The sequence below is a fragment of the Tachysurus vachellii genome, chromosome 2 (assembly GCF_030014155.1).
Source record: "Tachysurus vachellii isolate PV-2020 chromosome 2, HZAU_Pvac_v1, whole genome shotgun sequence".
Classification (NCBI taxonomy): Eukaryota; Metazoa; Chordata; class Actinopteri; order Siluriformes; family Bagridae; genus Tachysurus; species Tachysurus vachellii.
The window spans coordinates 37779705-37793791 of record NC_083461.1 but is presented as its reverse complement, the minus strand read 5'-3'; the positions used below and the strand labels follow the sequence as shown (position 1 = coordinate 37793791).

Sequence of the window (14087 nt, the reverse complement as noted above, 5' to 3'; positions counted from 1 at the left end):
GAACACTAGGTAAGATCTCCTTTACTGATCTGCTTATAATTCGCCTATAATATGAAGCTCTAGATATGCTGATGGTCTGCATGTGTGTTTTCAGCTACTGGTGGAGTCAAGAGCCCAATAATTTCAATGGAGATGAAGACTGTGCTGAGATTGCTACTGTTCCAGATGATGGAAGGCCTGTAACAGATGGCTCAAACACATGGAATGATCATTCATGCCGTGGCAGTTTATTTTGGATATGTGAGAAAAGCTTTCCCATTTAAGTCTCTGTGAAGAGTACAAACACATTGCAAACACTCATAGCTGAGCTGCCACTTGGGTCTAAATCTGCATTGCATTGTACTGCTGTCATGAATGTGTTCCTAATAAAGTGAACAGTGTGTGTATTTTCTTACATTTCTTCACTTGACTCCTTTTTTTCACACCTAATGCTGTAAGTTAGCCGTTTTTAATACACTGTGTACTTAAGAATAAATGATTTTTGAGCCTCCTTCGTCTGTGAGAAGGTACACAAAATACAGAGCAAAAAAAAGTGGAAAAAAATAAATAAATAAATAAACAAACACAAAATCCGAATTCCTGACAAATCCGTACCTATTCATGTATATGTATAAAATATATAATACATATGTTGAATTGATTACTGTCTTTAGTGGGACTGAACACAGGGTGGATGAGAAAAAGACTGCTTGTTTTTTTATGATTACAAAACAAACTAAAAGCAATTTTCTCTCTACCATAATGATGACCTTTAAAATGCTTTTATTTTTATTTGGAAATATTGTGACATTATCCTGAAACTAATATACTGGGGGTGTGAAGAAATGTGCTGAGCTGATTATTCCAGGTTTTTTTTTTCCATTTCCTCGTTATCTGCTCTTACTCCTTATGATAAGAGCCTCAGATATGCAGAACAAGCACTGAAATGACTAAAAGGTTATCTTCCTGTTTGTAAGCATTATATCTTACACAATCTCCAACCAATTACAGAGCAACATGCACAACATCTCTCGCTCTCTCTCTCCATCTCTCTCTCTCTCTCTCTCTCTCTCTCTCTTTCACTCACACACACACACACACACACACACACACACATAGACACACACAGACACACACAGACACACACACACACATAGCACGTCCAGTTTCTTGTGCTACTCGGACTAATAAACTCCACATTTTGTCTACATTATGGCCTCAAATCGTGGTATTAATCTTAAGAAAGAACGGTTACAATTCCAGAAGATACAGAACAAGGATGTGAGACCAGCCCAGCACAGAGGTATGAATCCACACACATCCACACAAAAGCACAAATATAAACGAAAAAAAAAATCTATATACAAAACTGTAAAAAAAAAAAAAAGTGACTTCCTTTACTAATCCCTTCCTTTAAAGCGTGTGTTTCTTTGTTGTGAAAATTTTAGGGGTGTTCTGGATGGCTGGACTGTGTCTCGGTTCGATGTGTATTCTTCAGGCGACTCTGAACATCGTCCTGAGACTGCACTGTAAGTTCAACGGAGAATATCTGTATTCATCAATTTATCTTTTCTAATTAGATTTCTGTAATTTTAGTAAGTTCTACTAACCGAGTTCATTGTTACTTTCAGCTGATCCTCAGGCAGAGAGCAATGAACTAGATTGTTACAATCAAACCGTAAAGAGAGACGAGCTGCTGATTAGATACAACAACCTGACTTTAGAGAGAGACGAGCTGCTGATTAGATACAACAACCTGACTTTAGAGAGAGACGAGCTGCTGACTAGATACAACAACCTGAAGGTAGAGAGAGACGAGCTGCTGACTAGATACAACAACCTGAATGTAGAGAAAGGTGACATCAGTGTCAACAGCAAACAGATGATTGAGTATTTAGAGAAAGAAAAAGACCACCTCCAAAACAGGTTGGATGCTTTTGGTGAGTAAATACTTTAATACTAAAATATACTGAAAAAAGCTTCAATCGGTGACTTCCTATTAGGACTTCCACTTAGCTCCACTTTAATACTTTCAGATTTCTTATAACCTGATACCGGTTTGTCTTACGGAAAAAGTGGCCAGTATGATATGTTCTCCTATGTGATCAGATACACAGGAGAGGAAAAGATGGACGCAATTCGGCACCAGTGTTTACTACATCTCGGTAAGGGGGAGCTGGACTGAGAGCAGACAGGACTGCACAGACAAAAGAGCGGACCTGGTGATCATTAACAGCAAAGAGGAACAGGTGAGATATGACAAGTTTATACAACAGCGCTGTCAAATGAACGATTTTGATTGGTCAGAATCTGTAAGAGAAGCTCTGACGATATCCATCTGACAGCCGTATGTAAGCAAGAGTCCAACAGAACAATCACTAGGTGGGAATGAACACTAGGCAATCACATGCATCTCTGAGCTCCTGTATATGGAGTGTGTGCCTTCACTTTCCACTAGGGGTAGCTGTTGGGCATTGATGATGACAAAATTAGGAAGAATGTTAAATTAATTAATTCTGTCTTCCTAACATGTTATTGTTTATATATCAACAACCTAACTGAATACAAATACAAATACAGACATGAATATTCATTGTGTTATTGGTTATTTTAGTCTTATGCAGGATGTTTTCAGACGTTCGTACGTCTCACAGGCCAGAGGTGTCCACGACAAACACAATGTTCATTTACGAATATCTGACATGTAATTCTTTTTTCTTCTATCATCTATCATTTATCTACTCTAGATCATGCCCACTTTTGGTCTCAGCGTTTGGCCTTGATGGAGGTAGTAGTCTCCGGTGATACAGTTGTGCATTTAAATTTTTTATTCAAATTCCACTTAAGCTGCTATTATTTATTTCTTTATTTTATTTTTTATTAAAAGAAAATTCTACAGGACTTTTGGTTGCCATTCGTTTATTTTCTTAGATTTCAAATATTAAACAAAGCCCTTGCTTGGGGTTTGGTCTAGGTCCTAAGTGTAGTGATGTTGTGCTACAGGGACAAACAGAACAGTGGAAATAGCTCAGAGTGAGTAATGTGTGTTGTCATGTTGTCCTCTAATCACAGGATTTCATCAACACGCAGCTTGGCAGTAGTCCTGCTTGGATTGGTCTGAGTTACAATCGTGCATGGAAATGGGTGGACGGTACACCACTGAGCGCCGGGTAAGAAATGCTGAACTCTGAATTGAACTCTGATTTACAGTGTTGTTCATTAATCTGAATTGTGTTGCTCTGAGAAACATTGCGGATCCTTTGATTCTCTCTTTCAGGTACAGGATGAACGAGGCACTCAGGAGTTATGGAACAGCCATGAAATGTGCAATAACTGTCCAACAGGCAGATGGAAAGCAGCGCTGGACTGATAATAACTGTAATGGGCAGTTTGTTTGGATTTGCGAGAAAAAACAAGCAAAGTTCATATCTGTGTGATATAAAGTAAATCAATCACATTCTAATGACATGTTCAGTGTTGCTAATGGCATAATGTATAGTACATAATGCATAGTGTCATAATGCAAATCATTAGCATGTAGTTCAATATTTATGTAGCAGCAGATAAGAAACCTGCTTAAATATCATCCTTACAACATACAATACTTATGTATTTAACATTCTCAGAATTGGTCTAGGGCTGTGTTCGTTTGTGTACTTTTTATATGCTTATAAACTGCTTGTTTTTGTTCTTTTAAATAAACCTTTTATATTCTATCCTATTTATCATGATTTATTTCTTGCTAATTGTATTATTATTTATTATTATTCATTTATTTGTTTTTTGGTTATTTTTAATAATAAGCCTAAAACAGGAAAATGTATATGACCATATGAACAATCTGATAGACCAATGATCAGAATCAGGAAGAGCTTTACTGCTAAGTATGCATGCACATACAAGGTATTTGTTTGTGTCATACGCTTCCAGTACACAGAGACGATAACACACAGACAATAAAAATAAGATGCGAATTAAAAAAAGAAAACACACATATGCAAATACAAATAGACAAAAAAATAAATTAATTGTACAGTTGTGTCGTCGGGCAGATGGTAAAAGTTCAAAAAGCGGATGACTTGGATGTGAGTGATTTTCTGAGCCCTTTTCTTCACTTTGGATATACATAGTTCTTGAAGGGTCTACCTTATGGCCATTTGCGTAAGTGTATCTCATCATCTGATTCTGATTAATGATGCACCAGCATGTGGCTATGTTTCAGAAGAAATTTAGGGCTAGACAGACCTCCCTGCATAGGACCTCCCTCCCCTCATGAACCGCAGGTGAAAAAGAGGGACGTGGCCTTGAATAACATTATCACTGAAACTTATTCTATAAGTGATGTAGCCTAAGAATCAGTCAGGACTGAGCACAAGATCGGGATTAGTGGTGAGTGCAGAATGAAGATGAGTCAGGAAGTAAGTGGAAAAGCAGGAGTTAATGCAAATCACTCGGATGAAGGTGTTTATGAGAATGAGCCGAAATTGGAGAGTCGCTGGAACAAGAACAACCAGGTGCCAGCGAACCCAGGTGAAGAGAACACACACACATACACTTACTATTAACACACAGTGGATTTTATGTGGAAATCAGCTGAAGAAATGTTTTTTTGTTTGAGTTCATACTGACATAATAGGTGCCTCTACACATTCTATATCAAGACATGTCTTTTGGATTCAGATTGCTCAGGTTCATTTATGTTATCGAAATTAATGTTAATTTGAGGGATGATTATTGTTCTATAACCATAGACCATAGCTCTGGCTGTTTTTGGCACATCACAGAATTATTTTAACACACTTATACATTAGCATTTCGAAAGTAATAACACCGGGACTTCTTTATTATCATATTATTATTATTATTATTATTATTATTATTATTATTATTATTATTATTATTATTATTTTACTATAGCTGCAATAATGTAAGTGATAACAGAAACTAATACATTTCACAGACATTCCACAATATTGATTAACACATACACACATATTGAGTAAAATAGTACGTAGTGCAATGTTATATACTTGCTGTTTTTCTAATTCTAATTTCTAATTATATTATCGAGCCAAGTGTGTAGATTCAACCACACATTTATTCATTAACCTTCAGTAACTTCTTCATCCTGGTCATAGTCATTTGGGCACCATAAGCAAGTTGCAAGAATTCACCCCATATGAATAACAGTCCAGTGCAGTTTAACTTTAAAACATTTTTACATCGTGCAGAATGTAATGTTTAACTCCACAATTTATAGCAATAAAGAAAATACTTTCAAAATTAATTAAATGACACAAAACTGAATAAAAAAAAAACTGAAGTTCTTCTTTAATTTGCTATAAAAATAGGATCAAGGTAAGGGGAACGAGGAAGTGAAAATCAATACTTTTGATTTTGGTTTCATCAAAGGTGCATAAGCCGATTTTCTCTGAAACTCATTCAGTCTGTTAAAGTGTGTGTGTAAACAACACCTCTATGTTTTTGCTGGAAAAGTACTTAGACTGCAGGATGAATATAAAAAGAAGTCATTTAAAACGGTCAATTAAAGAAAACTGTTGTTGATTCAAGATGGTGTAAAGAATACGAACTTGAGTTGGGCTTAAGGTATATAAAATGAGCAATGTGGCTAAAGCAGATTTTAACCAGAATTTTCTAATAAATTAATATATACAGGCACTGATATGACCTAATGTTTACTTAATAGAATTAATATTAGTACTCATTAACAAAAAATATATTTTAGTAGTAAAGGCCATCAAGAGCCAAAGCAATTTTTTAGCTGTCATGTAGCTGATTTTTGTGTTAAAACGAAACACATGATTCCGGTATTGGACACCAGATTTCAGAAATGACTACACATCTTGAGTTCACAATTAAATGGTGTCAAGTGAGTCTTGAAGCCGTGAATGTAATGTGGTCTGGAAACATATGGCCACGTTACGTTTGTAGACTGAACGTGAACATGTTTTGCTTCTTCCTGGACAGCTAAGCATCTAAGGACCCATTAAGTAGACTACATCATGCTAATCTTTACTTAATCTAGCCTGTGTGTAGCCTGTGATTCTTTTGGTCAGTTTTGGATCCATCTCAAACAATCTTATAGTGTGTGAGAGAGACTTTTTCAGTAACTATCCAACACTGGTCACAACCAATAGCAAGCAAAACAAGGAAACAGCATGACAATATGATGTTGAAAAATAGGAATGTATATAGTGGTGCTAATTACGGTGAAACTAGACACCGCTGAGGGTAATTGAGACATATGAGCTGCTGGGGCTGAAGGGAAATAGAGTTCAGCACCTCCTCTTAATGCATGCCTCCTGATGTGCAATGCACAGTTATGAGGGGGTCTGAACAGTCATGTGAGCTACTTTGATAAAGGCCATAAGCCAACAAGGTTCCTCAGGAGTGATGCCATTAGCATGGCCAGTAGTAGGTGAGAAATCCTTCACAAGGCAGTAGGAAGGTGTGGGAAGACATCCAAGGCGGACCACAAGAATGGAGCAACGGCCATTACAAAGCCAGCAGAGAGTGTGAAGCCATGACCTTTACAGAGTCAGAGTGGGAAAAGATATTCTCTGTGAAAGCAGAAGGGGAACAATGTCCTCAGGGGAGCAAGGAGGCAGAACGATATTCTCAGTAGAGTAGGAAGACAGAGAGACATCCATTGCAGTCCTAGGATGCAGAGCAACATCCGCAGTTGGGCAGGAAGGAAGGGATAGGGTTCAAGTTGGATCGGGAACCTCCCGGCACATGACGTTGTAGAACTACTGAGTTGCTTTCCCCCCTGTTGGTCCCAGATTAGGTGGTTACGCTTGAAAAGGGCTTCTTGGATAGTGAAAAAATCAGCTGCATCTATATTTAGTCAGATTTTCTGGCAGGAATTTGTAGAAAAGAGGGATACAATAACACACATGGCAAAACACAAACAAAACAACGTAAGCTTTACAATAATACATGGAAAAACAGGAACTTATACAATAGTGTTGATTATGAGGAAATGAAAGAAAGTGACCTACTGGGAAAGTTTAGTTCAGTGCCTGTCTACCACCATCAGGACAATCCTGATGCTACACACACACTGGCAAAACAAGCCACTGAAAGACAAGGATGGAGACAGGACCAAACGCGTCAAGGATCTGTGATGGACAGTGGCATGATCATCAACAATTTTTGCACTAAGCACATGAGTTCAAAGTTCATTTTACCTAATTGTGGAATTGTATTTTTTTAATTTATATGTGTTCAGCTTAGTTGTTCTGATAACACAAATATTTTTTCACTTTCATTTGTCCATTACCCATTAGGAGAAGACAATACAAGGAGCAGTTCTTACAGAGTGACTTCTCTATTTGTGCTGATGCTGTGTATTCTCCTGCTGACTACCATCACAGTGCTGTTGATTAAATTCAACAACCTCCTTATAGACATAGGCCAGTTACAGACCAGTTACAACAACCTGACTGTAGCAAGAGACCAGTTACAGACAAGGTACAACATCCTAGCTACAGAGAAAGACCAGGTACAGACAAGGCACAACAACCTGACTATAGAGAGAGACCAGTTACAGACAAGGTACAACATCCTGACTAATGAAAGAGACCGGTTACAGACAAAGTACACCATTCTGACTACTGAGAAAGACCAGTTACAGACTAGATACGACAACCTGACTGTAGAGAGAGACCAGTTACAGACAAGGCACAACATCCTAACTACAGAGACAAATCAGTTACAGACTAGATACAACAACCTGACTGTAGAGAGAGACCAGTTATATACTAGTTACAACAACCTGATTATGGTAAGAGACCAGTTACAGACTAGTTACAACAACCTGACTGTAGAGAGAGATCGGATACAGACCAGTTACAATGGCCTGGTTACAGAGAGAGACCAGTTACAGACCAGTTACAGCAACCTAACAAGAGAGAGAGACCAGTTACAGACAAATTTCAACAACCTGATTGTAATAAGCAACCAGTTACAGACCAGTTACAACAACCTGACTGTAGAGAGAGACCAGATACAGACCAGTTACAACAACCTAATTGTAGAGAGAGACCAGAAACAGACCATTTACAACAACCTAACTATAGAGAAAGACCAGGTACAGACAAGTTATAGCAACCTGATTATAGAGAGAGACCAGTTAAAGACCAGTTACAACAACTTGACTATAGAGAGAGACCAGTTACAGACCAGTTACAGCAACCTGACTACAGAGAGAGACCAGTTACAGACAAGTTACAATAACCTGATTACAGAGAGAGACCAGTTAAAGTCCAATTACAAAAACCTGACTATATGGAGAGACCAGTTAAAGACCATTTACCAAAACCTGACTATAGAGAGAGACCAGTTACAGACCAGTTACAGCAACCTGACAATAGAGAAAGACCAGTTACAGACCAGTTACAACAACCTAACTATAGAGAGAGACCAGTTACAGACCAGTTACAACAACTTGACTGTAGAGAGAGACCAGTTACAGACCAGTTATAACAACCTGATTATAGAGAGAGACCAGTTAAAGAACATTTACAAAAACTTGACTATAGGGAGAGACCAGTTACAGACCAGTTACAACAACATGACTGTAGAGCGAAACCAGTTACAGACCAATTACAACAACCTGACTGTAGAGAGAAACCAGTTACAGACCAATTACTACAACCTGTCTGTAGAGAGAGACCAGTTACAGACCAGTTACAACAACCTGACCTTAGAGAGAAACCAGGTAGAGACCAGTTACAACAACCTGATTATAGAGAGAGACCAATTACAGACCAGTTACAACAACCTGACTGTAGAGAGAAACCAGTTACAGACCAATTACAACAACCTGATTATAGAGAGAGACCAGTTACAGACCAGTTACAACAACCTGACTGTAGAGAGAAACCAGGTAGAGACCAGTTACAACAACCTGATTATAGAGAGAGACCAGTTACAGACCAATTACAACAACCTGATTATAGAGAGAGACCGGTTAAAGACCAGTTACAAAAACATGACTGTAGAGAGAGACCAGTTACAGACCAATTACAACAACCTGACTACAGAGAGAGACCAGTTACAGACCAGTTATAACAACCAGATTACACAGAGAGACCAGTTACAGAAGGATAGAGAAGAACTACAGAGGCTTTCTAAACTGGGTAAGTAATACAATTCCTGCAAAACTGTCTCATATTCTCAGAAAAAATGGAGTAACTTAATAATTTAGTAACCTTCTAAACGTGTAAGGACCTTAACACAGTTCGAAGACATGTGTTGTATGCTGATAGACATTTCTAAATCATCCTTTGTGTGTGTGTGTGTGTGTGTGTGTGTATGTGTGTGTGTGTGTGAGAATGTATCCTGAGAGTGGTTGGCAGTGTCCCCTGCCTTGTGCCTTGAGTCCCCTGGGATAGGCTCCAGGTTCTTTGCAACCCTATGTAGGATAAATGTTTCAGGATATGAAAGGATGGGGATGGAGGAATTTATCTTTCACAATATTGTAGACTGTATAGTTTTTTCTTGTTCAATTAATATCTCTCATTTATTGTTTTATTTAAATGAGTTATTATTCATTATTAATATACATCTGGATCCAGGATGGATGCATTTCAACTCCAGTATTTACTACATCTCTAATGAGGAGAAGAACCAGACTGAGAGCAGAATGGACTGCAGACAGAGAGATGCAGACCTGGTGATCATAAACAATAAAGAGGAACAGGTGAGAAAGAGATTGAGAGAGAGAGAGAGAGAGAGAGAGAGAGAGAGAGAGAGAGAGAGTCATATTCATTCGAATATTTTATTCCAACTCTTAAAGGAGTTTGTCAGTAAATTGCTGTGCAGCAGAAAAGCCTGGATTGGTCTAAATGACAGAGACACTGAGGGAGTGTGGAAGTGGGTAGATGATACACCACTGACCACTGGGTAAGAAATCACTAAACTGAAATGTTCTCATAATGAGTTACTGACTGACTGAGAAAGACTGCAGATCCTCTGATTCTCTCCTTCAGGTATTGGGGACACGGTGAACCGAACAGTAAAGCAGGGGATGAGGACTGTGTCATCACATGTGAAATGTCTGATATTGTCTGGAACTGGGCTGATTATCCCTGTGATTATGAGTTTTTTTGGATATGCGAGAGGGATCTATGCCTGAAAGATCCTCATTATTGTTAATTATTTAACACTTACTTTGATGTCACCACTTATCCTTTTTGAATCATTTATTCCTGTCGGTTTGTTTAGGAAATTTACAGATGCAGATTTCTTCAGCAGCAATTTATTGTCATCAATCTGCTGTAAAGTTAACTTGGTCATTTTGGTTACATTCTATGGTGACTAAATTACCCAATGTTTCTATCCATCATTTCTTCTCTGTTCTTACTTTTTGTAATTATTTTTAAAAATTCTACAAGATTGTGGGGGAAAAAAAAAACACATCTTGAATAGAGAATAAATAAATGTCAGTGTATCACAGTTTATTTGTCTCTTCTTGGTTCCTGCCTTTTAACCATGAAACGGTACTGTAAAGCATTATACCAGAGCAATATACTGAACAATTTATGAATTCATTAAGATTCTTTTCCTGTTTCTATTGAGACATTAAAAACATGACCCACTGCAATATTGTTACTTTCTTAAAACCAGCATGTGTTGTTACGTCCCAGCTAGTCTAAGGGTTTGGGGAATGAGTAACAGAATAAAACCGGTGTGATGTGTGGAGGCAGCGGAGGTTCAAGTCCCAACCCCAGGACTTTACAAAAGCCAAAACTCCATATCAAAACAAATTCTTTTATTTCTTCAAAAGGTGGGAGGATTTCAAGACCTCAAGAGGGGGCAAGGCCAAAATAACAAACAAACCCACTAACTATTAGAAAAAAAAAGACTAACTAAACTACCACAAACAAAACAGAATTTACAATACTAAACTATCTCCCTAACTAACTTAAACAAAAGGAAACCAATATATGAAAGAAAAATGGCACCCACCTCTCTACAAACCCCACCCCCCCAAAGAATTAACAATAACTTAACAGATCGAGAAATAAAACATATATACAAAACATTAATCCTACAACAACAATGGGTTCTCTGATAATAGGCAACCTATACAACTACATGACTAACCCAATAACACAATGGGAGAAATTCAGTCAACAGAGTTCCAATCCATGCTTTTGGGGTTGAGGAAAAGAAGCCTCACACACAGCCTCCACACACACACACACACACACACCGGTTCTGTGCCATGGTGCAGCTTAAGTTTTCACAGCTTCCTCACCTCCTCCAATCACATCAGCTCACCAATCATTGGGGTCAGGTGTAACCCATTACTTCCTGCTTGTAAGAGGTAGAGAGGGGAAACAGGAAGAAAGGGGGGAAAAAAAAAACACAAACATACGTCCTTGGACGTAACAGTGTATTCAACATGATAGCAAAATTTCTTTAAACGCATAAAGTGAACTAGTCTCACTTAAATAATGACACACTATTAAGGTTTGTTTCTAAATGAAAACTAGACTATTGAGGTGTGAATGTGTCATGCACGTGAAACAGGTCAGATCCAAATGCTGGTTTATTGGCAATATCCAAAACAGGCAAGGGTCAAACATCAGGCAACAACAACATCAAAGGAAATCCAAAAACAGTAGTCGATAATCCAGGCGTAGGTCAGGGCAGGTAGCAAACATTTATAAACACGAAAAACAAGCAGGGTCAAAACAAGGCAAAAGACAGAACCGAATATACGCTCAGAAGAGAGTGCTGGGTGAGCTTAAATAGACCAGGTGATTACAAACAGGAAACAGGTGTGCTGAGTTGGTGGTGCAATGGATTGTGGGAAATAGAGTCCTGATGATAAAGTGCAGCAAATCCTCTGCAGGCCAGCAGAGGGAGCCCTCATGGTTCTCATAACAGAATGAAACAACATTTTCTAATACAATATTTTTATTTTAGAAAGAGTGTCATTTTTTAATTCAATTATTTAACAAAATATTGACTTTTTCTTCATGGTACATGGTGTAATGTGAGACATCAGGTTCTATAAATGTACCACTGTAGGTAAGTGGGGATCGTTTTGTGAATCTTGTGAACTTTTCTGACATACATACATATGTTGGCATCTCAGTTTTTGCTCTAATATAAACAATTTTTTTTGTTGTATCTTTGTTGCACTCAAACTTTTATTTTCTCTTTCTCATTTTCCTTTCTTCACTTTTCCTTTCACATTGTTCTATTGCACACACTTTCTCTTTATAACCACTCAAGGCCCTCTCTGTTAACTTCGTGGGACTCATTTATCAACTGTAGATATGTGCGTAAACCATGCATAAGCACGTTTCTACGAATTTAGCAAGTTTTTTTTAACCACCCTGGTGCATGTGCGGACAGGAACATTTCCTACACATTCCTCATCATTTTTTGTTCATGTGTAGACAACAGTGTTCTTATGATCTCAGTTAAGCAAAATAAATACAGATAAAAACAAATTTTTTTTATTAAAATAATAAAAAAGTTTTTATTATTATGAAATAATAATAATAATATAAAAGCTTTATTTATTAAGTAAACACCCCCCCCCCCCTCTCTCTCTTACAATAATGGTAACAAAATTATCCAGAGCCACTTACATTATCTAATTTTTTTTGTACAACTGAGCAACTGAAGGTTAAGGGCTTTGCTCAGGGGCCCAAAGGTGGCAGTTGGGTGGATCTGGGATTGAACTCACAACCTTCTGATTGGTAGCCCAACACCTTAACCACTACCGCCACCACATGCCCCAACAAAAGGCACACAGTTAAATCATTTGGTCCAGCTGTAATGGTGTCTCTCTGTTCTCATCTATTAGCAGGAGCAGTTGGTTGGTCACATGACCTTCTCACAAAGAACTGCAAGCTCAGACATTTCATATGGAGTATTTCATGTCATCTGTACTGTTGTGTGAATCAATTCTAAACTAAACTACATTAGAAACGTACTATAGGTGGAATCAGTTCTCACAACCTGATCATTTAATGTTGCGCACAAAGACGCTGTATTTATAGTTCGGAGATGTTTCAGTGTGTTTGTAATGGCAGCTGCATGGAGGAGCTGAATAGTGGAGATGAAAATCATGTGACGTTGGTCAAGGGCTATGACACAAAGATGGAGTACGCTGCTCCAAACGGGAACCTACTGTACAAACTCAACGCACAGGTGCAGAACACAATATTAACCAGTGCTTAAACTGTTATCCATCAGCTACTGCATGTTTCCTTGTCTTGCCTCATGTCCCAAATCATCCTCACCTGTGTCGTGGTTCACTCTAATATCCTTGTGCATCAGTGGCCGTGCTCCTGCTCAAGCCATCACTGTGCTGTGGATCAAATACAACAACCTGAATACAGAGAGTGAGAAGTTACAGCAGATCACATCTGAACTTTACAATGTGCTTCTATCACTTGGTAGGTGAATAATCGTCATAAGTTCAGAGAGAAAGAGAGAGAATTAATTAATTAAGTCTGTATATTTATATTGCCCTGTAACAATTAACCACAAGTAAATATTTCAGTGGTACTGAAGCTTGACACAGACACAGAGGGGACATTTAAATGGGTGGACGATTCACATCTGACCACTAAGAAAGACATCACTGAACTAAAAATTACCCATGATGCAGTCTGAAGCTTCATAAGTGAAATAAGATTCTGATTCTCTGTGTGTATTTTTAGGTTCTGGTGGGACGGAGAACCAAATAATTATCTCTACCTGGGCTGTTTGTCCCTGTTACTTCCCTGTAGATTTGTGAGATGAAAAGAAAATAACTGAGTACATCAGTCAGTCACTGAAACTAAAAAAAATCTGGTAATGATAATAAGAATTTGAATCACATCTTCATCAAGTTATTTTAAGTGTAGACAATGACACAATATAAAAATAAAGTAATAACTAATGATTCATCATAAAGGCTTTATGTTGAGCCATCATGAGGCACATAATAACGACAACAATAATAAATGTGTCATAGGCAATAACACGTGTGTTATTAGAACACTGTACAAAAAAAGGGTCACACATGATGAATTTACTTTATAGTCTATAATGTGGGTTAAGCTTGATGTAAA

At 37.9% G+C, this 14087-nt stretch overlaps 2 protein-coding genes across 2 annotated transcripts; both read left to right on the top strand.

The window, feature by feature from the left end:
• The first annotated feature begins 1065 nt into the window (after positions 1-1065).
• LOC132841925 (C-type lectin domain family 12 member B-like) lies at positions 1066-3569 on the top strand. The gene is made up of 6 exons (XM_060864575.1): positions 1066-1282; positions 1428-1508; positions 1611-1919; positions 2089-2228; positions 3052-3149; positions 3257-3569. The coding sequence occupies exons 1-6, from the start codon at positions 1192-1194 to the stop codon at positions 3414-3416; spliced, it is 879 nt and encodes a 292-aa protein (XP_060720558.1). The 5' UTR covers positions 1066-1191; the 3' UTR covers positions 3417-3569.
• An 816-nt stretch (positions 3570-4385) lies between these two features.
• On the top strand, positions 4386-10161 carry LOC132858474 (C-type lectin domain family 4 member M-like). Its single transcript, XM_060888847.1, has 6 exons — positions 4386-4509; positions 7296-7473; positions 8776-9143; positions 9582-9706; positions 9803-9909; positions 9996-10161. The coding sequence occupies exons 1-6, from the start codon at positions 4386-4388 to the stop codon at positions 10159-10161; spliced, it is 1068 nt and encodes a 355-aa protein (XP_060744830.1).
• Positions 10162-14087: the final 3926 nt, after the last annotated feature.

Excerpts from the sequence above, each read along its gene's own strand:
- LOC132841925 (XM_060864575.1), top strand. The coding sequence starts at position 1,192 with ATGGCCTCAAATCGTGGTATTAATCTTAAGAAAGAACGGTTACAATTC. Across the intron at positions 1,283-1,427 it reads GAGACCAGCCCAGCACAGAG|GGGTGTTCTGGATGGCTGGA; the intron begins GTATGAATCCAC and ends TGAAAATTTTAG. Across the intron at positions 1,509-1,610 it reads CATCGTCCTGAGACTGCACT|CTGATCCTCAGGCAGAGAGC; the intron begins GTAAGTTCAACG and ends TGTTACTTTCAG.
- LOC132858474 (XM_060888847.1), top strand. The coding sequence starts at position 4,386 with ATGAGTCAGGAAGTAAGTGGAAAAGCAGGAGTTAATGCAAATCACTCG. Across the intron at positions 4,510-7,295 it reads CCAGGTGCCAGCGAACCCAG|ACAATACAAGGAGCAGTTCT; the intron begins GTGAAGAGAACA and ends CATTAGGAGAAG. Across the intron at positions 9,707-9,802 it reads TAAACAATAAAGAGGAACAG|GAGTTTGTCAGTAAATTGCT; the intron begins GTGAGAAAGAGA and ends CAACTCTTAAAG.